We start from the raw sequence: 23,952 nt of genomic DNA, 5'->3' as shown, positions 1-23,952 counted from the left end.
CATCTGTGAGGTTCTTTTCCCCCAAATTACAGAAGGTTATTACCACTAATCTGTTAGGCACCAACAAAATACCAGTCTGTGCACTTAAAATGAAATTAAAGAGAGTCTATGACCCAGAGAGCTTAAATGTTATGGACTGAGACACTGGAGAAACCACTTCTTTATTATATATAATCTGTCCTGTGTTATACAGGAGGTCAGACTAGGGGATCACAGTGATCCCTTCTGGCCTTTGAATCTATGAAATCAGTTCCTTGTTTTACTTGGCAGTGTACAAATATTAGAGATGATACAGAAATTTCCATCACACAGGAAGCTACATATGTTGACATTTCATTTAATCCCAACAGGGGCAAAAAAAATGAAATGTCAAAATTTTCATGAGATTAAAATTTCTAAAAGGTTTGGATGCAGAAATGTCTGAACATTTCATCTTTAAATTTGATTGTAACAAAACATTTCCTCTTTAAGTGTCCATTTCAAACAAAATCCTTATTGAATGAATATTTTTATTTACAATGAGCTTGAGAGGAGTCATTTTATTGTCAATTTTAGTGACAATATCAGTTCAAAATGAAAGTTTTCATTTCAATTGGACATTTTGAAACAAAAACTCTCATTTCATTTTGAAATGTCAAATTGAAATGGAATCTTCCCCCCAACAAAAAAAATGAAATATTTTTATTCAAAATTCAGATTTTCCCACAGAAAATTTCTATCTTGATGTAAGAACATTTTCAGATTTTGTTTTCCAAACATGGGAAAAAAATTGACCAGAACTAACAAACATAGAAGTGGTCATCATTCCTGTTCTAAAGAAATTACAGTCCAGCAGAGTGACAATTAGTAGGCAGGACACCTACTAAGCAAGAGGGGACAGAAGTTATATCATGCTATTTTCTATTCAATGAGCTGGTTGCAAAAGGTGTGCATTTTAACAAGAAAGAGGGACATATTTTTTTTATGACAATATTCCCATTTTCAACCAGCTCTATTCATTTTTCGTGAAGAATGTGAAAGAAGAAATTCTCCCTTGAAACCGGGAGGAGAGGGTGGTATCTTTCTTAGCAGGGACAGGGAGTGCATTCTGTTAGTATTAGGCTGACATGGGAAGAGATATGGGACTACCAGTGGCACATGGATCAAGCTTCAATAACTTGCTCTCCACTGACTTTCTTACTGACCTTGGGCATATCACTGTGACTTCATTTTTCCCATCTAATAGGAGTAGGGCACCTAACTTGCCTAAAGTCTTTTGAAAATCCCAGCCTGCTGGTTGACTCTTCATTTACTCGAGACCATATCTCTGTAAGTCCAACTTTGACAAAAGGTGGATTCTGAATCATAACTTTATTCGCTGAGGCAAGATCCTCAGCTGACATATATCGGTGTAGCCCGGTTTCTTTCAATGGAGTTATGTTGCTTTCCACCAGCTGCAATGCTGCATCTAAGGGTGAATATCACTGGGGTGCATAGTGCCAGCACCACTTCCTATTATGTTTAGGATTTAAGTGGAAACTCGATGACACACGGGGCTTTCCAACTCAATGGTGAGGGAAATTTGAGGAATGTAAAATCACTTTAGAATATGGACACTATGGGCCAGATTCCCAGTTCATGTAAATTCACCTAGTTCCATTGATGTAATGGCACTATGTCAATTTACACCCAGAGTTAGATTCACAAAGGGACATAGCTCTTCTAATGCTGAACATTGCAGTGGGTAACTTTTAGGTGATTTTTCCATCCAATCACTTGGTTTCCAGAGCCTGAGTTGGGCAGCCAGGCTCCTTACACAGTGAACGGGCAGACATAGGTACCAAAGAATGTGATTAAAAAAAAGCCAACATGATAGATGGTTCCTTAGCCAATGGGAAAGGCCAAGCAGAGGGTTGTGTTCTAAATCCTGCAGCTATCACAGGAGTTCAGTCTCTATATATTCTCTGGGGGAAGGCACCTCCTTCACCTTGGGACTCTCAGCTGGGAAGCCTCTAACCCCACCTAAGTTGTAATACCAGTCAGCTCTGTGTTTTCGGGGAACCAGGGTGCAGTATCCAGCCTGTCTGACTCATGAAGGACACACCCCCAGGATCTGCTTGAACCAAAGCCGATCAGAGAAAAGACTTACAGAGAGCAGTGAAGGGTGGTGGGAGACAGACCTAGACCCCTCCTAACAAGGGTAATAGGATTAAGGCAACTCCCCTAGCCTCATCTGCATCAAAGATGGGACAGGGAGGCATCTCCATTAGCATACAGAATGGAGAACAGAGATTCCAAGGCAAGAACAGCACCAAACTCTGGGACCAGAAAAGCAGGGAAGCATTGCATCCTGGGGGATCTCTGCTCCAGATGTTCATGAACCTATGCCTGCACACACACAGCTCAGCAGTTACCAGACCAAATATAGTAATGAATCCTTGATTGATAGCCAAAATACTGAAGCTGCCTAATTGCATTGTGAGCTCCCTGGAAGGAACACCACCCATAGCCAAAAGTGATCAGCTCCTATTGTCTAGCCTAAAGAAAACCCTTGAGTCATCAGTTTACCCATAAACAAATCTAGTGTTCTCCCTTGAACCATTGTTGTTTCCCTACACACACACACACACACAAAAAACCCCTACCCACGCTCAAGTAAGTGTTCTGATGAATGGATCCAAACTCTGCATCAGTTCCACTAAGACTTCATCTTCTCCTGACTGATCGTGCTGGGGACTCTCCCTTTCTCCAGCACTCAGGACGCTGAGCTACCACCATCACCTGGGAACCCCGACCAGTTCAAGCTTCATGGAGTGCTGAGATCCCTCCCTCCCTCTCTCTCTGTTTTCTTTTCTACGTCAGGTATAACTTTTTAACCCTGACTTGTTTGATCAGGTATAGTTTTCTATATATGACTTCTGTAATCTTTTATAACATAACAGTTATGATTGTTTAGGCTCTCCTTGTGTGGTTATCACTATTATTCAATAAATAACTTTTATGGTTAAGCTGGTTGCTTCCCTCACTATCTATCTGAACTTTACTCTTCTGTTTTTCTGGCTTCCCATTTACTCTGCAGCAACGCTTCTCTTACCTAAGCTAAAGATCCCTGTAGTGCCCCAAAATCCGGTGGGATTTGCTCATCAAGAGGGATACTACCAGAACAATTGTAACGTGGAAGTGGGGTTAGGGACTTGCTGAACCTGTGACAGACGAGGGTGGCAGCGCTGCTCGACCCAGACTACTGAGTCTAGGGGCATATAAGGGTGGCAGCTTGGAAGTGCTAATTACCAGAGCAAGTCTGAGTAGACCAGGTCAATGTGTGTGTGTGTGCGCGCATGCGTGTTCAGCTGGTTCTGGGGCTGGAGGAACCCAGCCCTGGGGAACCCAGGTCCTGCAGGATAGCTCCATTGGGAGGGGACTTGCAGAAGGGAGAAGTAGGGCTCGATATGAAGACACCAGATTTGCCCATTACTTTGGGGTATGTTTATTAGAGTTACTTTTCTGTGGGGGGGGGGAGGAGGGTTGTTTCTGTAATTCTATCAATGTACTGCTTGTGTCACTTGTAACAGGTGGCAAGAAACCATGGCGAGAGAGGGGAGAGAAGAAGAAGGAATTAGGTGGAAGAAACTCCTAAACTTTTATACTAGCAGTTAGGGATGTAGCAGACCGTTTTCAAGTGCCTGATAATGAGAAATATTTTAAAAAGGGATCTGCTTCCTCCCATGTGGGTGCCCTAACCACTGCGATATGGGATTCCTGATATGTGTCTCAATCTCTCCTAACAGAGACTTAATTCCTTTGTGCATCTTGGCCCAGCTGGGGATCACACTCATTATGAATGTATATGACATAACTAGAATATGTTTTATGCTACCTATGCCATGTAACATATCTATGTGAAGGTTATGATCTACTGAATATATTCAATAAATAACTTTTATGGTTAAGCTGGTTGCTTCCCTCACTATCTATCTGAACTTTACTCTTCTGTTTTTCTGGCTTCCCATTTACTCTGAAGCAACGCTTCTCTTACCTAAGCTAAAGATCCCTGTAGTGTCCAAAAATCCGGTGGGGTTTGCTCATCAAGAGGTTTACTACCAGAACAATTGTAATGTGGAAGTGGGGATAGGGACATGCTGAACCTGTGACAGATGAGGGTGGCAGCTTGGAAGTGCTGCTCGACCCAGGCTACTGAGTCCAGGGGCATATAAGGGTGGCAGTTTGGTAGTGCTGATTGATCTGGTCCACTCAGACTTGCTCTGCTAATGTGTGTGTGTGTGCGCGCAAGCGTGTGCTCAGCTGTTTCTGGGGTGGAGGAACCCAGCCCTGGGGAACCCAGGTCCTGCAGGATAGCTCCATTGGGAGGGGACTTGCAGAAGGGAGAAGTAGGGCTCGATATGAAGACACAAGTGACACAAGCAGTAGATTGATAGAATTACAGAAACACCCCTCCTGCCTCCCCCACAGAAAAGTAACCCTAAAAAATGAGCATACCCCAAAATAATGGGCAAATCTGGCAACAGGTGGCAAGAAACCATGGTTAGAGAGGGGAGAGAACAAGAAGATGTTAGGTGGAAGAAACCCCTCAACTTTTCACCTAGCAGTTAGGGATGCAGTAGACCATTTTCAAGTGCCTGATAATGTAGGTGCCCTAACCACTGTGATATGGGATTCCTGATATGTGTCTCAATCTCTCCTAACAGAGACTTAATTCCTTTGTGCATCTTGGCCCAGCTGGGGATCACACTCATTATTAGTTATTATTAGTGGAGACAGAGACATTAATAGTGATGAATCCTATAAGATACTACAGATATTAAATAGGGTTTTCAACAAAATACTCTAGAAGAACTACAGACTGCAATAGACAAAGATGTTCTTTTCATAGAACTGGCCAGATCCTCAAGTGGTATGAATTAGCCATAGCTCCATTGCAGTCAGCAGGTCAGATTGAAAGAAATATTGGCCTAGAGAGAGAGAGAGCGTGCGCATGAATGGCTCTAGATCCTGGTGCTTCTAGCACTCACCCAAGATGGAGACCCAGGTGTGACGGGTTGGATCACAGAAACCCCCTTGGGGCTGTCAATTGATGTGCCAAGACTACTTCTGCCCCTGCTCTCCTGCCCTGGGAGCTTGGGACTTCAGTCTCCTGCCTGGTTTGAGCCAGACCCACTAGCCTGCTGCAAACCCAGAACCAGGTCTGAGCCACGTCCCTCAACAGCTGCAGGCTTGAACTGAAAGCAGGTTAAGAAGTGTTTCTGTCTTCAACACTCAGATGCCCAACTCCCAATGGGGTCCAAACCCCAAATAAATTTGTTTTACACAAAACATAAACATAAAGCTTTATACAGGGTAAATTCATAAATTGTTCGCCCTCTAACACACTGATAGAGAGATATGCACAGCTGTTTGCCCCCCGGTATAAATACCTACTCTGGGTTAATAAGTAAAAAGTGATTTTATTAAATACAGAAAGTAGGATTTAAGAGGTTCCAAGTAAAATAAAATAAAAACCTGCAAGTCTATGCATAATACAGTAAGAAAACTGAATACAGATAATACCTCACCCTCAGAGGAGTTCCAGTAAGCTTCCTTTTACAGACTAGTCTCCTTCTAGTCTGGGTCCAGCAATCACTCACACCCTTGTAGTTACTGTCCTTTGTTCCAGATTCTTTCAGGTATCCTTGGGGGTGGAGAGGCTCTCTTTTGAGCTAGCTGAAGACAAAATGGAGGGGTCTCCCAGGGGTTTAAATAGACTCTCTCTTCTGGGTGGATACCCCTCACTCCCCCTGTGTAGAATTCCAGCTACAAGATGGAGTTTTGGAGTCACATGGGCAAGTCACATGTCCATGCATGACTCAGAACTTACAGGTAGCAGCCATGTTTCACACGCTACATTGAACGTCCTCATGTAGACTTATGTGGATTGGAGCCTTCCAAGATCCATTTTCCATTAAGTGCTTCTTGATTGGGCACTTAACTTGCAAATTCCTTTCTAAAGAAGCTGACCAAATGCCTTCCTAAGGCTATTTAAAAACCAAACATGTATACAGCCAGTATTCCTAACTTCAAATACAACAATAACACATGCATACAAATAGGATGAATATATTCAGTAGATCATAACCTTCACATAGATATGTTACATGGCATAGGTAGCATAAAACATATTCTAGTTATGTCATATACATTCATAAGCATATTTCCATAAAGTCTTATGGGGTGCAACACCACAACAGGATCCCGTCCCCTTTGCTCCAGTGTCTCTTCTACCCAATGGGGATATGGCCTGCTGAGTTCAATGGAGCCACAGCTGAGGCTTTGGCCCAAAATGTCAGATACCTGAGCTGAGAATCTCCCAAACACAAGTTACCCACAGTTCTATGCTCATTAAAAAAAATAATAACATTGACACTACTTGAGAAATTTGATTTTCCCCAACATTTTCCCTACAGCTGTTTTCACCTCCTTATTTTTCAGGCTGTAGATGATGGGGTTTAACATGGGGGTTAGGATGCAGTACTGGACGGAGAAAATTTCATCCAGAGCCACAGAGGAGACTGAGCTGGGTTTTGTGTACTGGAAAAAAGCTGTCAAGTACAACAAACCAACCACAATAAGGTGGGAGCTGCAGGTGGAGAAGGCTTTACGCCTGCCCTCCGCAGAGCGTATCCTCAGGATAGTGGAGATTATGTGAATGTAGGAGATTAGGGTGAAGAGAAAGGAGCTTGATCCAAATATCGCAATAGAAGTAAGAAGCACCACTTGACTGGTGAAGGTCTCAGTGCAGGACAGATGTAATAGAGGAGGGAGCTCACAGCTGAAATGATGGATTTGGTTGTACCCACAGAAATGCAACTTCAGAGTAAAAACAGTGTTAAGAAGGGCATAAAAGAAGCCCGTGGTCCATGTCCCACTCACCAGCAGAACACAGATTCCTTTGCTCATTCTCTCCATGTAATGCAATGGGTCAGAGATGGCAGCGTAGCGGTCATAAGCCATGGCTGAGAGAATGAAAACTTCAGCACCAGCTGAGAGGAGGATGAAGAACATCTGAGTAATGCAGCCATTGACAGAAATAGTTTTGTGGTCTGCGAGTAAGTTAATCAGCATATTAGGCACCGTGACCGAGGAATAGCAGATATCAACAAAGGATAAATGGAAGAGGAAGAAGTACATAGGGGTGTGAAGGTGAGAATCAGTTCTTATCACCAACATGATTACTATGTTACCACCCAGAGTTATTAGGTAAATAACTAAAAACACCAGGAAGAGGAAAAGCTGCATCTGTGGGTCACTGGAAAGACCCAGGAGGATAAATTCGGTCACCGTGGTTTGATTTTTCATTTATTCAGGAAATCTGTGACCTGGAAGACAAGGAAAAAAAATGAAATTAACACTTATCATAAAAATAAACTGAAAGAGTATGTGGAGATCATCTGTTCCATAGGATGAATGTAAAGAGCGTCCTATTCCATTCTGTAAAATACGTGTTTTAAGTAGACTAAATTTAGAGAGAGAGATGTCAGATGGTATTTGTGTATTTTAAATAGACAAAATAGGCTGGCTACACAAAAGGCCTTGGGCACCTGCCACTTTAGACGCCTAAATCCCAGAATCAGGTCCTACTGGTATTCACAAATACCCTGCTCAGCTCTGACTAAGGGATAGTCTGATGTGGGACTCCCTCAGGCTCTCCTCTTGAAGCTGTTCCTCTGTGGATAAATCACAAAAAGAGGCAGTGCAGGGTTACTGGATACTTGGTCTTCTGCATCCAGGGTGAGTGTTCAAACCACCAGGCTATAGAGGAATTTCTCTCTCTCTCTCTCTCTCTCTGATTGGCTGCAATGAAACTATGGCCAATTTACAATAGCTGGACATCTGGCCAAATCTATAAAAAATAATCTCCTTCTCCATTACAGTCTGTCAGTTGTTCTAGACTATTTTGTTGAAAACCCTATTTAATATCTGTAGTATATAATTGGATTCTTACCTATTAAAATCATTAGGATTTTTCAAGAAGAATAAGAATCATAGAACTGGAAGGGACCTCGAGAAGTCATCTACTCCAGTCCCCTGCACTCATGGCAGGACTAAGTATTATCTAGACCATCCCTGGCAGGTGTTTGTCCAACCTGCTCTTAAAAATCTTCAATGAAGGAGATTGCATAACCTCCCAAGGCAATTTATTGCAGTACTTAACAACTCTGACAGTTAGGATGTTTTTCCTAATGTCTAACTAAACCACCCTTGCTGCAATTTAAGCCCATTGCTTCTTGTCTTATCCTCAGAGGTTAAGAAGAACAATTTTTCTCCCTTCTCCTTTTAACAACCTTTTATGTACTTGAAAACTGTTATCATGTCTCCTCTCAGTCTTCTCTTCTCCAGATTAAAGAAATCCAATTTTTTTTTCAATCTTCCCTCATAGGTCATGTTTTCTAGACCTTTAATAATTTTTGTTGCTCTTCTCTGGACTTTTTCCAGTTTGCCCACACATTTCCTAAAATGTGGCGCCCAGTGCAGGACACAATACTGCAGTTGAGGCTTAATAAGTGTGGAGTAGAGTGGAAGAATTACTTCTCGTGTCTTCCTAACAACACTCCTGTTAATACATCCCAGAATTATTCCTTGACTTTAGCACAGCTTTTGATACGGTCTCCCACAGCATTCTTGCCAGCAAGTTAAAGAAGTATGGGCTGGATGTATGGATTGTAAGGTGGATAGAAAGCTGCCTAGATCATCGGGCTCAATGGGTAGTGATCAATGGCTCCAGGTCTAGTTGGCAGCCGGTATCAAGCAAAGTACCCAAGGGTCTGTCCCGGGCAGGGCCGACTCCAGCTTTTTTGCCACCCAAAGTGGCGAAAAAAGAAAAAAAAATAGAAAAACCCGATTGAGCTGATGCCAAAGTGCCGCCGAAGAGGAAGACGGAGTGAAGGACCTGCCGCCGAATTGCTGCTGAAGACTGAAGCGGAACGATTCAGCTGCCGCCGAATTGCCGCCGCCCCAAAACGGATTGTCTGCCACCCCTTTCTATTGCCCTCCTCAGGCACCTGCTTCCTTCGCTGGTGCCTGGAGCCAGCCCTGGTCCTGGGGCCGACTTTGTTCAATATCTTTATTAATGATCTGGAGGATGGTGTGGATTGCACCCTCAGCAGGTTTGCAGATGACACTAAACTGGGAGAAGTGGTAGATATGCTGGAGGGTAGGGATAGGACACAGTGAGACCTAGACGAATTACGGGATTGGGCCAAAAGAAATCTGATGAGGTTCCATAAGGACAAGTGCAGAGTCCTGCACTTAGGATGGAAGAATCCCATGCATTGCTACAGAGTAGGGACTGAGTGGCCAAACTCTCATTAGACAGAAGGGAAAAGGGGAGGGATAGGAAAGAGAAGAAATAAAGTGGCGAAGGAAAAGGAGGCGGGGAGAAGAAGAGGAAGACAGAGCAAGAGAAAGTCTCACATCTCAGGCGGTATTTGGGATTTAGCTGGAGCCAGTGGTGGTGTCATCTTCCTCCCTCTCTCTGGACCAGTCTGGTCAGGACGTCTCTCAGGATTAGGATGAAGAAGTTCTGGGGTCCCAGGAAACAGTGCGGGTGTTAGCCATGATGGTGACGCTCACTCCAGTAGCCAACTTTTCTACTCAAAGTCTCTTTCTTTAAGAACTCCAAAAGGGACTGATGGGTGCAATAGCCCATCCCCTCATCACTTTGCTCACTAATTAGGCCTCATTTGATACCATGTGAGACTGAAAAATCAGTGTCTTATTTATGAGGCATGATCTTAGCACAGTTTGTGAGTTCTATCAGGAGACCTTTTCCTTTGGACTAATTCAGTCTCTCTTTCTCACTCCCTTTATTGTCTTTTTCCATCACCATTTGCTATTATAGGCTACTGTGACATCTGATGAACTGTCACATACATTCTGCAGTTGAGCTCACAGTGAAGGTAAACTAGGCTGAATTATTACAACATGTATTAAACTCTGCAGTCCATCTGTGAGGTTCTTTCCCCCAAATTACAGAAGGTTATTACCATCAATCTCCATTAAGCACCAACAAAATACTAGTCTCTGTGCTTAAAATGAAATTAAAGAGAGTCTATGACTCAGAGAGCTTAAATATAATAGATAATAAAGAAGTGGTCTCTTCAGTGTCTCAGTCTATCTATCTAATCTGTCCTGTGTTATATAGGAGGTCAGACTAGGGGATCACTCAGGTCCCTTCTGGCTTTTGAAACTATGAAATCAGTTCCTTGTTATACTTGGCAGTGTACAAATATTAGATATGATACAGAAATTTTCATCACACAGGAAGCTCCATATTTTGACATTTTGTTTAATCCCAACAGGGCCAAAGAGAGAGAATTTTTCATCTCATGAAAATGTTGACATTTCAAGAGCCTAGGATGAGGAAATGACTAAATATTTCATTTTTAAATTTGATTGTAACAAAACATTTCCTCTTGAAGTGTCCATTTCAAATGAAATCTTTCATGTTAAATGAACATTTTTATTTACAATGAGCTTGAGATGAGTCATTTTGTTGTCAATTTAAGTGAAAATATCAATTCAAAATGAAAGTTCTCATTTTAATTGGACATTTTGAAATAAAACTTTCATTTCATTTTAGATGTAAAACTGAAAAGGAATCTTCCCCCCCCCCCAAAAAAAGAAATATTTTTCTTCAAAATTCAGATTTTCCCACAGAAAATTTCTATCTTGAAGAAACAACACTTTCAGACTTTGCTTTCCAAACATGGGGAAAGTTTTTAACCAGAACTAACAAACATAGAATTGGTCATCATTCCTGTTCTAAAGAAATTACAGTCCAACAGAGTGATGCTTAATAGGCAGGACACCCTGCAAAAGCAGGAGGTGAGAGTAGCTAAATAATGATATTTTCTATTCAATGAGCTGGTTGCAAAAGTTGTGAATTTTGATGAGAAAGAGGGGCATGATTTTCGTCATGAAAATATTCCCATTTTCAACCAGCTCTATTCATTTGTTGTGAAGAATGTGAAAGAAGAAATTCTCCCTGTGAAACTGGGAGGAGAGGGTGGTGTCTTTCTTAACTGGGAAGGGAGTTCATTCTTTTAGTACAAGGCTGAGATGGGAAGAGATATGGGACTACCAGTGGGAACATGGATGATTGTGTGATTCAAGTCAGAGACAGGAATGGAATAGATCAGGCTTCAATATCTTCCTCTCCACTGACTTTCTGACTGACCTTGGGCATGTCACTGGGACTACATTTTCCCCATCCAATAGGAGTAGGGCACCTAACTTGCCAAATTCTTTTGAAAATCCCAGCCTGCTGGCTGACTCTTCATTTACCTGAGACGATATCTCTGCAATTCAACTTTGACAAAAGGTGGATTCTGAATCATAACTTTATTCACTGAGGCAAGATCCTCAGCTGACATATATCGGTGTAGCCCTGTTTCTTTCAGTGGAGTCATGTTGCTTTCCACCAGCTGTGGTGCTGCATCTAAGGGGGAATTTCACTGGGTGCATAGTGCCAGCACCACTTCCTATTATGTTTAGGATTTAAGTGGAAACTTGATGACACACGGGTCTTCCCAACTCAATGGTGAGTGAAATGTGAGGAATGTAAAATCACTTTAGAATATGGACACTATGGGCCAGATTCCCAGTTCATGTAAATCCACCTAGTTCCATTGATTTAATGGCGCTATGTCAATTTACATCCAGAGTTCACAAAGAGACATAGCTGTTCTAATGCTGAGCATTTTAGTGGATAACTTTTAGGTGATTTTTTCTAATCACTTAGTTTCCAGAGCCTGAGTTGGGCGGCCAGGCTCCCTACACAGAGAAAGTGGAGACATAGGCACCTAAGAATGGGATTTTAAAAAGCCAACATGACAGATGGTTCCTTAGCCAATGGGAAAGGCCAAGCAGAGGGTTGTGTTCTAAATCCCGCAGCTATCACAGGAGTTCAGTCCCTATCTCCTCTGGGGGAAGGCACCTCCTTCACCTTGGAATTATCAGCTGGAAAACTTCTTATCCCACCTAAGATGGCAAGAAACCATGGTGAGAGAGGGGAGAAAAGAAGAAGGAATTAGGGGGAGGAAACCCCTCAGCTTTTATCCTAGTAGTCAGGGATGTAGCAGACCCTTTTTGAGTGCCTGATAAGGAGAAACATTTTAAAAAGGGATCTGCTCCCTCCCATGTGGGTGTCCTAACCACTGCGATATGGGATACTTGATATGTGTCTCTCTCAATCTCTCCTAATAGAGCCTTAATTCCTATGTGCACCGTGGCCCAGCTGGGGATCACACTATTTATTATTCTTAGAGATGGACATTAAAAGGGATGAATCCTATAAGATACTACAGATATTAAATAGGGTTTTCAACAAAATACTCTAGAAGAACTACAGACTGCAATAGACAAAGATGTTCTTTTCATAGAACTGGCCAGATCCTCAAGTGGTATAAATTGGCCATAGCTCCATTCAAGTCAGTGGGTCAGATTGAAAGAGATATTGGTCGAGAGAGAGCATGAATGGCTCTAGATCTTGGTGCTTCTAGCACTCACCCTAGATGGAGACCCAGGATCCCGTCCCATTTGCTCCAGTGTCTCTTCTACCAAATGGGGATGTGTCCTGCTGAGTTCAATGGAACCACACTGATTTAGACTAGCTGAGGCTTTGGCCCAAAGTGTCAGATACCTGAGCTGAGACACAAGCTATCCACATTCTATGCTCTTTTTTTTAATAAGATTGACAGTACTTGAGAAACATGAGGGCAGAAACAGTGTTAAGAAGGGCATGGAAGAAGCCTATCGCCCATGCACTACTCGCCAGCTGAACACAGATCCTTGTGCTCATTGTGTCCATGTAACGCAGTGGGTCACAGATGGCAGCGTAGTGATCATAAGCCATCGCTGAGAGAATACAAATTTCAGTAGCAGCTAATAGAAAAAAGAAGAACATCTGTTCAATGCAGCTATTGACAGAAATGGTTTTGTGCTCTGCTAGGAAATGCACCAACATATTAGGGACAATGGCTGAGAAATAGCAGATATCAACAAAGGATAAATGAGACAGGAAGAAGTACATTGGGGTGTGAAGGTGAGGATCAGCCCTTATCACCAGCATGATCACCATGTTTGCCAAAAGCGTCACTAGGTAGACAACTAAAAACCCCAGGAAGAGAAAAATCTGCATCTGCAGGTTATTGGAAAGTCCCAGGATAATAAATTCAGTCACCTTGGTTTGATTTCCCATTGATCCTTACTCAGGAAAGCTGACCTGTCAGACTGGAAAAAATAAAATTAACACACAAGTAAATTGAAATGGCCTGTGGACATCATCTGATTAGTAGGATGAATGTAAAGAGAGGCCTACTACATCCTATTAAATGTGTATTTAAAATAGACAAAAATGGGCTAGATGCAGAAAAGGACTTTGGCACCAAACTACTCCTTTAGTTGCCTAAATCCCAGGATCATGCCCCACTGGTATTCACAGAAACTCTGCTCAACTGTGACATTGGGACAGTTGGACATAGGGCTCCCTCATTCTCTCCTGTTGAAGCTGTTCCACTGTGGTTAAATAATAAAAAAAGCTTTGGAGCAGAGGGACTGGATACTCAGCCTCCTGCATCTGGAGGTGAGTGCCCTAACCACCAGGATATAGAGTCACACTTGTTGTCTCTCTCTTTCCTAATATCTCTTTCATCTGTCCTATTAACTTCAATAGATCTACGTCTGATTTACAGCAGCTGGCGATTTGGCCCATTTATGCCTATGGAGCTTTATTCCAAAGAGGAGAATTTACACAAAGGAGATTGAAAGCCTGAAAAGGGAGATTAGTCAGGTAGAACTACATACAAACATTTTGGTGGGAGCAGTGACATAGATTAAAACAGAAGCCAGAAATGGAAGAAAATTTGAGGACAAATAAGAGTGAAAGAGCACCTGAAGAAAGTAAAGAAAATATGAAGGATTTCTTAATCAAGATCATGCAGACTGATCATGCAGATTGATCATGCAGCGCTACCAACTGTAAAATGTGCAGACCATCACACACTGGATGACATAATGCAAGCACTTAATGAAGTGTTCAAGGAAACTGGAGAAAAAAACAACAAGGATTAGCCAGTACAATTATATAATTTATGCTACAGTAACAGTAGCAGATCATTGTTTAACGTCAAGTCATCTGAACATATGAACCATTGGAAAACTTCCTATCTTCAAGAACCTCCATGGAAATTAAGGTTAAAAGAGAAGAGTATGCTTTTTTGTTGAGATACCAGCCTACTGGATGAATATGAGAAAAATCGTTTAAGAGAAAAGAGCAGCAAACAGCCTTGGAGATGAAATATCAGCTGAGTGAAAGGATATGAGAGTTATGAAGGAATAATGTAAAGAGAAGCTGATCATTTAGAGCAGGGGAGGGCAAACTTTTTGGCCTGAGGGCCGCAACAGGTTTTGTAAATTGTACAGAGGGCCGGTTAGGGGAGGAGGTCGTGGCCCGGCCCCCACCTCCTATCTGCCCCCCCTGGGATTCCCGCGCCATCCAAACCCCCTTTTTTCCCTGACAGACCCCTGGGATCCCTATCCCAGCCACCTCCTCCCGCTCCCTGTCCCCTGACCAACCCTGGACCCCCGCTGACCCATCCAACCCCTCCTCTCATTCCTGATGGCCTCCCTGGGACCCCTGCCCCATCCAACCACCCCTTCTCCATGTCCCCTGACTGCTCCCGGAACCCCTGCCCCTGACTGCCCCATGCCGCCCCATCCAACCCCCGCTCCTTCCTGACTGCCCCCCCAGGACCCCTGCCCCATTCAACCCCCTGTTCCAACCACCCCGACTCCTAGCCACACTCCTGACCCCTGAACACCTCCCTGAACTCCCCTGCCCCGTGCTCTGTGCCCCCTTCCTGTGCTGCCTGGAGCACCGGTGGCTGATGGCCCTACAGCCATGCCGCCCGGCTGGAACCAGGCCACGCCACCACTGCACCGTGTAAGGCCCGGCTCTGCAGCGGAGCTTCCCCAGGAGTTCACAACCCCGCCGCTTAGAGCATTGTGCTGGTAGCGGAGAAAGCGAGCTGAGGTTTTGGGGGAGGGGGAACAGCAGGGCAGGGGCCGGGGGTGAGCCTCCCGGACCAGGAGCTCAGGGTCCAGGCAGCACAGTCCTGTGGGCCGGATGTGGCCCATGGGCCATAGTTTGCCCACCTCTGACTTAGAGTCATGGACTTGAAAGATTTCAGCACAGACTTATTAGTATAAAGAGAACAGTCATTTCACCAGAGACTGGAGAAGATTCTTTCATCTGATTGATGTTAAAAAACAGAACAGGCAAACATAGAGAGCCAATAAATGACACTGAAGAGTTTCACTGCTTCTGGAAGGAAATCTGATGGATGGTGACAGGGAGAACTCTTCTCATACAGGAAAAAGAAAGAAAGAAAGAAAGAAAGAAGGTTGTATTGATCCTATGAATTATAGACTGACCACGTGTTTACCAGCTATATGGAAACTTCTAACAATAATTCTGGGAAAGAAGATCTGGATAGTGCTAGTTCACAATGGAATGCTGGTTCCTGAGCAAAAAGGCAGCACAGTAAACATGAAAGGAACAAAAGGCCACCTCTGGCTAAACAGGAAGATCACAAGATGCAAAACAAAGAAAGGAAAAAGTTAGCGATTTTGTGGGTAGACTACCAGAGAGCACCCAACAGTGTCTCACAATCAAGGGTCATTGAGACACTGAAAATGTCCAAGGTTCATCCAGACATCATTTCCTTTCTGCAGCAATCTATGTTTAACTGGAGCACTCGATTGATGAGGTTCAAATTAAAAGAGAAATATTTCAAGGGGATTCCTCAGCACCAGTGCTGTTTGTGGTAGCCATGCTGCCACTGAAATGGATGCTTGTTGAGATAACCACAATTTACCATATCAGCAAAGACCAAAAACCAGTTAACCATTTGTTAGACATGAGCAATCTGAAACTACATGAACAGTCACAAAAAGGAGCTACAGAGATTGATGATGTGTGGAAAAGTTTGGTGAAGATATAAAACTACGGGTGGGTTGGCTAACTGTGTGTCAGCATCTGTAAAGATGGCCAGACTGGTACAACCTCATGACATACAGGTTAATTAAGGAACTATCTATGATATCTCAGTATGACCCCTACAAATATCTTGGAATCAGGGAACTGTTGGAGCTACAGCATAAGAAAAAGTGAGGAAAGAATATTACAGATGTATAAGAACTATCCTACAGAGAAAACTCAATGGCTCAGATCAAATTCTTAGACTTAATATGTGGGGGGATGCCAGTAGTACAGAACATTGCTGGAGTGATCACGTGGAATCAAGAGGAGAAGAAAAAATTAACATCCAAAGAAGACAGCTGCCGGTAATGCATAGGATATTAGATAGCAACCAGGTCATGGACAGGATGTACATCCCATGATGTGATGAAGGAAAACCTCTGCTATCTGTGGAAGAAGCAATTGACAATGAAGACTATAATAGCAAAATATATGAGGCGTTAACCAGAATAAAGATCATCTGGTCACGATAACAAGCAATGACTGAGCTGCATCCAAGCCCAAGAAAGCATGAAAGAAAGGAGAAAGCAAACTGCCAAAAAAGATTTGAAAGATTTATATAGAGATCATTGCACGGACAGTGGTGGAGAGAGATCAAACCTATTGGTGATAGAAGATTAACAAATTGATGATTGTAGAAGCATCCCTCAAAAAAGAGACAAAGCCTCATTATGAGTGGACAAGAAAAATCCTTAATTATTTAAGAAGTAAAATTGACTGACAACTGCTCCCCGAGCCGCAGAATGTGTTTTTAAAAGGAAGATATTGTGTAGCCTGTGTTGAGCAACTGCTAGAGCCTATCTGGGAGAGAATATATGAACAGACACAGTGAGGTTGCTAAGTGTCTGCACTGGAGACTCTGTGCAAATCCATGCTTGCCACAAACTATGTGCTATTACGAACACCAAACTGAAAGCGTTCTAGAGAACGAAGATTTATGGGATCTGGCAATTGTCACAGACCGAATGGTGTGATAAAACAGGCCACACATAGTTGTAGAAAAGACAACAAACAAGCCCATGTTAATTGATGTTGCCGTGCCAGCAGACAGAAACATAAAAAAAACAAGTCGAGAGGATGGCAAAGTATGAAGAACACAGCATTGAAGGCACGCAATTATAGAAACTAGAACAAAGACAATCCCAGCAGTTATTGGAGCACAAGGTGCAAGCGCTAGGGGTAAAACATGTTAGGATTCCAAGACATCTTGGTCAGTGACTTGCAGCCGACAGCGCTCTTAGGCACTGCGAGAATATGCAGGAAAGTCAAATGACAATGAATGTACTTGAGCACCTAAAATGTAGGAATTCTGTAGGTGTTTAAAAAAAACTCCTGAGCACACAAACCTACAGAGTCCGTTCAGCCAGGATTTTTCGGTGACTCATGGGGATACATGTTAAACAGCAGCTTTCTTCTTTTAAAGCTTAAAGATTGAATACGTTGGGAAAGCTATTTCTTTTTTAAAAAATCTGCCTTATGTAATACTGAGGGACATTAATAATGATCATAATAAAGGAATGTGTCCAGCAAACACTCTCTAGGTACACTGACATAATTTGAAAGAGAAGGGTCTGACTGAAAATTAATGGGACTTTCGTGCCTAAAAATTACTTAAGTTCCTTTGAAAATCTGACCCCATGGGACTTTTGACTCAGTGTCCTGCAAGTCTGAATATCAAACTGCTCATACATAAGAGAATCTTTACTGCCCTCTTGGAAGTGAGTGGCTATTTTGACATTGATTTCTAAATGGAAATGGGAATGAAGCCAGTGTTCTGTCCAACACCAAATTGATGTTTAAACACAAATGTCCACCAGAGAGAAACTAAATCTTTTTCCCATTATCAGCTCATCAGACAACTGAAGAGATCTTGTACTACAGCCTGAATGTCACAGGCAGATTCTGTGCAAAGGGAACTCCAAAGCTAAATGCCTTCTCCAGAGAACGCCCTGCCCCTAACCTCACGACCCAATAACACACACACACACATTACTGCTAACATGCACCAACTGATTTCATTTGTCTCAGTGCTGTTGAGAGTGAACAAGTGAGAGAGAGAGAGAGCAAGATCTGGGTGATTCATAGAGTAACTGGGTTGCCAGCCATGGCCTCTGTGCTGTAACTGACAGTGGGAGCAGAGTGTTGCATCCAGGCAGAAGTCTATGGGACTCTGCAGAGAGACCCACCCTTAGATAAGTGGAGCAGATTCTGGTCCTTTGTAATTGAAAGATTAAAATGAATAGGAATATGAATCAACTCACCTGCCTTTTAAATGTGGATCATAAATATGGTGAGATCATTCTTACCTGTGATTTTCTCTGTATTCTTAGCCAAATCAATAAGTAGGTAGACTACGTAGTCTGCCTATCTGCATCCAGAATACAGCATCTCAAGACATCCAATAGGTCTATGGATGTGATCCTTGGACCCTTTACCCAGAGCAATGAAACCACTCAAGGTGTGTAGGGTTATCTGTGGGAGTGGAGCAAAAAGCCTTCCCTGAACTGCCTCCAAGATTAAAAGCTGATTTCTTGAGAATGGTTTAAATGCTGTTTTGTTCCCCTTGGGACAAGATCCCTGAAGTTCACTCTCTGTAACAAGCTACCAGTAACACTGGGCTGGGTCAGCACTCAAGCAATCCTCTGTAGTGCCTGAAAATAAGAGCAATGAGACTTGGCTTATCACAGGATTTAGGTACACAATCTCTGCAACCGTCACTAAAAAAAAAAAGTGTGTATTTAGGCTCCTATTTTCAAAACAGCCAAAGGAGCTAGACACCCTAATAGCAAATAATTTCATCTCCCCCACACTTCTTTGAAGCTCCTAGCCATAATATATAATTACCACAAGACGACAACACGGCCAGATAGCCTTAAACTTCATTAATGGGAAAAAGGAGTAAATAGACTATATATGATTTTGATACTGTCTCGCATGACCTTTTCATAAACAAATTAGGGAAATGCAACCTAGATGGAGCTACTATAAGGTGGGTGAATAACTGGTTGGAAAACCATTCCCAGAGAGTAGTTATCAGTGGTTCACAGTAATGCTGGAAAGGCATAACAAGTGGAGTTCCGCAGGGATCGGTTGTGAGTCCGGTTCTGCTCAATATCTTCGTCAATGATTTAGATAATGGCATAGAGAGTACACTTATAATCCTATCCTCCAATGCACTTGCAACCCTTCCCTGCTTGTTATCATGCACAAACTTTATAATTCAAAATGATCTGGACAAACTGGAGAAATGATCTGACATAGGATGAAATTCAATAAGAACAAATACAAAGTACTCCATTTAGGAAGGAATGATCAGTTGCACACATACAAAATGGGAAATGACTGCCTAGGAAGGAGTACTGCAGAAAGGGATCTGGGGGTCATAGTAGATCACAAAATAATATGATCAATAGTGTAACACTGTTTAAAAAAAATCAAACATCATTCTGGGATGTATTAGCAGGACTGTTATAAGCAAGACACGAGAAGTAATTCTTCCACTCTATTCCGCACTGATTCGGCCTCAACTCGAGTATTGTGTCCAGTTCTGGGTGCCACATTTCAGGAAAGATGTGGACAAGTTGGAGAAAGTACAGAGAAGAGCAACAAAAATGATTAAAGGTGTAGAAAACATGAAGGAAGTTTGAAAAAAAATGGGTTTGTTTAGTCTGGAGAAGAGAAGACTGAGAGGGGACAGGATAACAGTTTTCAAGTACATAAAAGGTTGTTACACGGAGGAGGGAGAAAAATTGTTCTTCTTAACATCTGAGGATAGGACAAGTAGCAATGGGTTTAAATTGCAGCAAGGGTGGTTTAGGTTGGACATTAGGAAAAAGTTCCTAACTATCAGCGTGATTAAGAAGTGGGAAAAAAGTCCCTAGGGAGTTTGTGGAATCTCCATCTTTGGAGATTTTTAAGAGCAGGTTGGACAAACACCTGTCATAGATTCATAGATTAATAGATTCTAGGACTGGAAGGGACCTCGAGAGGTCATCGAGTCCAGTCCCCTGCCCGCATGGCAGGACCAAATATTGTCTAGACCATCCCTGATAGACATTTATCTAACCTACTCTTAAATACTCCAGAGATAGAGATTCCACAACCTCCCTAGGCAATTTATTCCAGTGTTTAACCACCCTGACAGTTAGGAACTTTTTCCTAATGTCCAACCTAGACCTCCCTTGCTGCAGTTTAAGCCCATTGCTTCTTGTTCTATCCTTAGAGGCTAAGGTGAACAAGTTTTCTCCCTCCTCCTTATGACACCCTTTTAGATACCTGAAAACTGCTATCATGTCCCCTCTCAGTCTTTTCTTTTCCAAACTAAACAAACCCAATTCTTTCAGTCTTCCTTCATCGGTCATGTTCTCAAGACCTTTAATCATTCTTGTTGCTCTTCTCTGGACCCTCTGGTAACTTGTAACTTCAGTCCATTGGTTAGGTCACTCTCCTTGCATGTGGGGGACCATGGTTCTCTTCCCTTCTCTACCTGGGGGTGGGGGGGAGGGCAGAGATTTGAAGTGAGATCTCCCATCTCTGAGGAAAGTGCCTTAATATCTGGGCTATAAGGTATTCTGGAGTATCGAAGCTGTTATACAATGTATAAATAACTAAAAAAAAATACTCAATGGACCAATGAGTTGAACCTACCAAAGGAGTCCCCTAACACTGAGCTACAGTGTAATTTTAGCCCAATGACTAGCCAAGTATTTTATATAAGTGGAATAGCTTCAATAGAAAAACTTGAGAAAACTCCACCCCCATGTATTTATATAGTGGTGGTTAGGGCCTTCAGCTGGGAGGTCAAAGTTTCAGTCCCTGCTCTACAGGAGGTAGAATGGGGAATTGAACCCAGGTCTTCCAGAACACCAGTAATTAACACTGGGCTAATGGTTGGAAGAAGGGGCACCACTTCCTCTTTCAGGTAACTTGGTCAAACAAGTCCCATTGACTTGTGCTCTAAATCATTTAGGCACTTCTAGAAATGCCACCTGCATTTTCCATTTCATGAGGGAAAATGTTGTAGTTTGTTATAAAGGAGAAATGTCCATGGTGCTCTCTCAGGCAAGTCTTTGTTCTTCCTTGTTTTGTTGCGCGCCTTAAGGTCTGCCTGAGAAGAGTGCAATTATGATTTCTGTGTGTAAAGCAATGGAAGCTGGGATTTTCAAAGGAGCCTAAGGGAGTTAAGCACCCAACATACATTGAAATGCAATTTTCACTCAGTCAGTGGAAGCTTTACAGGGAGTAAGGTCTGAGTTAAAGTTGAGATCAAACCTAAGGATTTGAGTTTTTAAAAAGTACATTGGATGGGAATCTTACTCATGAAGGCTTGTCAGTCAAGGAAGAAACGAATATCTATTGTCTAGCACAGCTGATCTCAATTAGTGATTCATTGTCCTCCAAAGGCCTGTGGGCCATATTTTAAAAGGTCTTTAAGTGACTGAAGACACAGATAAGTACCTAGGACTACCTAGCTCCCATTGACTTCAAAGGGAGTTATGTACCTGGATGCTTTTGAAAATCCCAGTAGGCATCTATCTTTGGAAATCTGGCCATATGGTACTCTTCCTTCTGGCCTGGAGAGAGGAATATTTTGAAAACCAAGAACTGGGGAGACTGAAGTATTGGAAGAAGCAGTACAGAAATGAACGAATTTGGAAGACCACTGACTAGTTCATTATTACATTTAGCAAAGTCACAAACACTCTAATTTAGTAAGGCAGATAGAGAGACTACAGAATGTACATCTGCACATCCATATACTCACACCATCCCTTGCCTGGATTTTATATAAGTGGAGGGGGGGGGTAAAAAAAGAGAGAATCAACACTAATTGAGAAACCTGAATTTCCACAATATATTCCTTACAGCTGTTTTCACCTCCTTGTTTTTCAGGCTATAGACAATGGGGTTTAACAAGGGGGTCAAGATGCTGTACTGGATGGAGAACATTTCATCCAGAACCACAGAGGAGACTGAGCTGGGTTTTGTGTACTGGAGTAAACCTGTCACGTACAACAAGCCAACCACAATCAGGTGGGAGCTACAGGTGGAGAAGGCTTTACGCCTGCCCTCCGCAGAGCGTATCCTCAGGATGGTGGAGATGATGTGAATGTAGGAGATTAGGGTGAGGAGGAAGGAGCTCAAACCAAATACCAAAGCAGAAATAAGTAGCACCACTTGATTGGTGAGGGTGTCAGTGCAGGACAGTTGTAACAGAGGAGGGAGCTCACAGCTGAAATGGCTGATTTGATTGGGCCCACAGAAATGCAACTTGAGGGCAAAAATTGTATTAAGAAGGGCATAGAGGAAGCCCATGGTCCATGCACCACTAACCAGCTGAACACAGATCCCTTTCCTCATTGTCTCCACGTAATGCAATGGGTCACAGATGGCAGCATAGCGGTCATAAGCCATGGCTGAGAGAATGAAAGCTTCAGTACCAGCTGAGAGGATAAAAAGGAACATCTGGGCAATGCAGCCATTGACAGAAATAGTTTTGTGCTCTGCTAGGAAGTTCATCAGCATATTAGGCACCGTGACTGAGGAATAGCAGATATCAACAAAGGATAAATGGAAGAGGAAGAAGTACATAGGGGTGTGAAGGTGAGAATCAGCTCTTATCACCACCATGATCACTATGTTACCACCCAGAGTGATTAGGTAAATAACTAAGAAAAGCAAGAAGAGGAAAATCTGCATCTGTGGGTCACTGGAAAGTCCCAGGAGGATAAATTCGGTCACCGTGGTTTGATTTTTCATTGTCATTTATTCAGGAAATCTGTGACCTGGAAGACCAGAAAAAAATGAAATTAACACTTATCATAAAAATAAACGGAAAGAGTATGTGGAGATCATCTGTTCCATAAGATGAGTGTAAAGAGAGTCCTATTCAATTCTGTAAAATGTACAGACTGAATTTAGAGAAAGAGAGATGGCAGATGGCATTTGTGTGTTTTAAATAGACAAAATAGGCTGGATACACAAAAGGACTTAGGCATCTAAAGTGGCAGTTAGGTGCCAAAGTCCCAGAATCAGGTCCTACTGGTATTCACAAATACCCTGCTCAGCTCTGACTAAGGGATAGTATGATGTAGGGCTCCCTCAGTCTCTCCTCTTGAAGCTGTTCCTCTATGGATAAATCATAAAAGAGGCAGTGCAGGGTTACTGTATACTTGGTCTTCTGCATCCGGGGTGAGTATTCTAGCCACCAGGCTATAGAGGAATTTATTCTCTCTCTCTCTCTCTCTCTCTCTCTCTCTGCAATCTGTCCTTATGACTTCAATAGAGCTACAGCTGTGTTACACCAGCATGGGAACTGCCAGCTTGGCTGCAATCAAACTATGGCCAATTTACAATAGCTGGACATCTGGCCAAATCTATGTAAATAATCTCCTTCTCCATTACAGTCTGACAGTTTTTCTAGACTATTATGTTGAAAACACTATTTAATATCTGTAGTATATAATTGGATTCTTATCTATTAAAATCATTAGGATTTTTCAAAAATAATAATAATCATAGAAGAGGAAGGGACCTCAAGAGGTCATCTAGTCCAGTCCCCTGCACTCATGGCAGGACTACGTATTATCTAGACCATTCCTGACAGGTGTTTGTCCAACCTGCTTTTAAAAATCTCCAATGATGGTGATTCCACAACCTTCCTAGGCAATTTATTCCAGTGCTGAACCACTCTGACAGTTAGGAAGTTTTCCTAATGTCCAACCTAAACCTCCCTTGCTGCAATTTAAGCCCATTGCTTCTTGTCCTATCCTCAGAGGTTAACAAGAATAATTTTTCTCCATGCTCCTCATAATAACCTTTTATGTACTTGAAAACTGTTATCATGTCCCCTCTCAGTCTTCTCTTCTCCAGACTAAAGA

General features: G+C 42.5%; 3 protein-coding genes across 3 annotated transcripts; all 3 read right to left on the bottom strand.

The window, feature by feature from the left end:
- Positions 1-6,396: 6,396 nt before the first annotated feature.
- Positions 6,397-7,329, bottom strand: LOC135887913 (olfactory receptor 5V1-like). Its single transcript, XM_065415712.1, has one exon. It carries the CDS (start codon positions 7,327-7,329, stop codon positions 6,397-6,399), a length of 933 nt encoding a protein of 310 aa, XP_065271784.1.
- A 5,386-nt stretch (positions 7,330-12,715) lies between these two features.
- LOC135887479 (olfactory receptor 5G9-like) lies at positions 12,716-13,231 on the bottom strand. Its single transcript, XM_065415224.1, has one exon. The coding sequence runs from the start codon at positions 13,229-13,231 to the stop codon at positions 12,716-12,718; it is 516 nt and encodes a 171-aa protein (XP_065271296.1).
- An 8,667-nt stretch (positions 13,232-21,898) lies between these two features.
- LOC135887818 (olfactory receptor 8S1-like) lies at positions 21,899-22,837 on the bottom strand. The gene has a single exon (XM_065415589.1). It carries the CDS (start codon positions 22,835-22,837, stop codon positions 21,899-21,901), a length of 939 nt encoding a protein of 312 aa, XP_065271661.1.
- Between the last annotated feature and the right edge of the window lie 1,115 nt (positions 22,838-23,952).

Source organism: Emys orbicularis, chromosome 13 (assembly GCF_028017835.1).
Source record: "Emys orbicularis isolate rEmyOrb1 chromosome 13, rEmyOrb1.hap1, whole genome shotgun sequence".
Lineage (NCBI taxonomy): Eukaryota > Metazoa > Chordata > Testudines > Emydidae > Emys > Emys orbicularis.
Note: the sequence above shows the minus strand (reverse complement) of the source record. Positions and strands in the feature narration are given on the sequence as shown.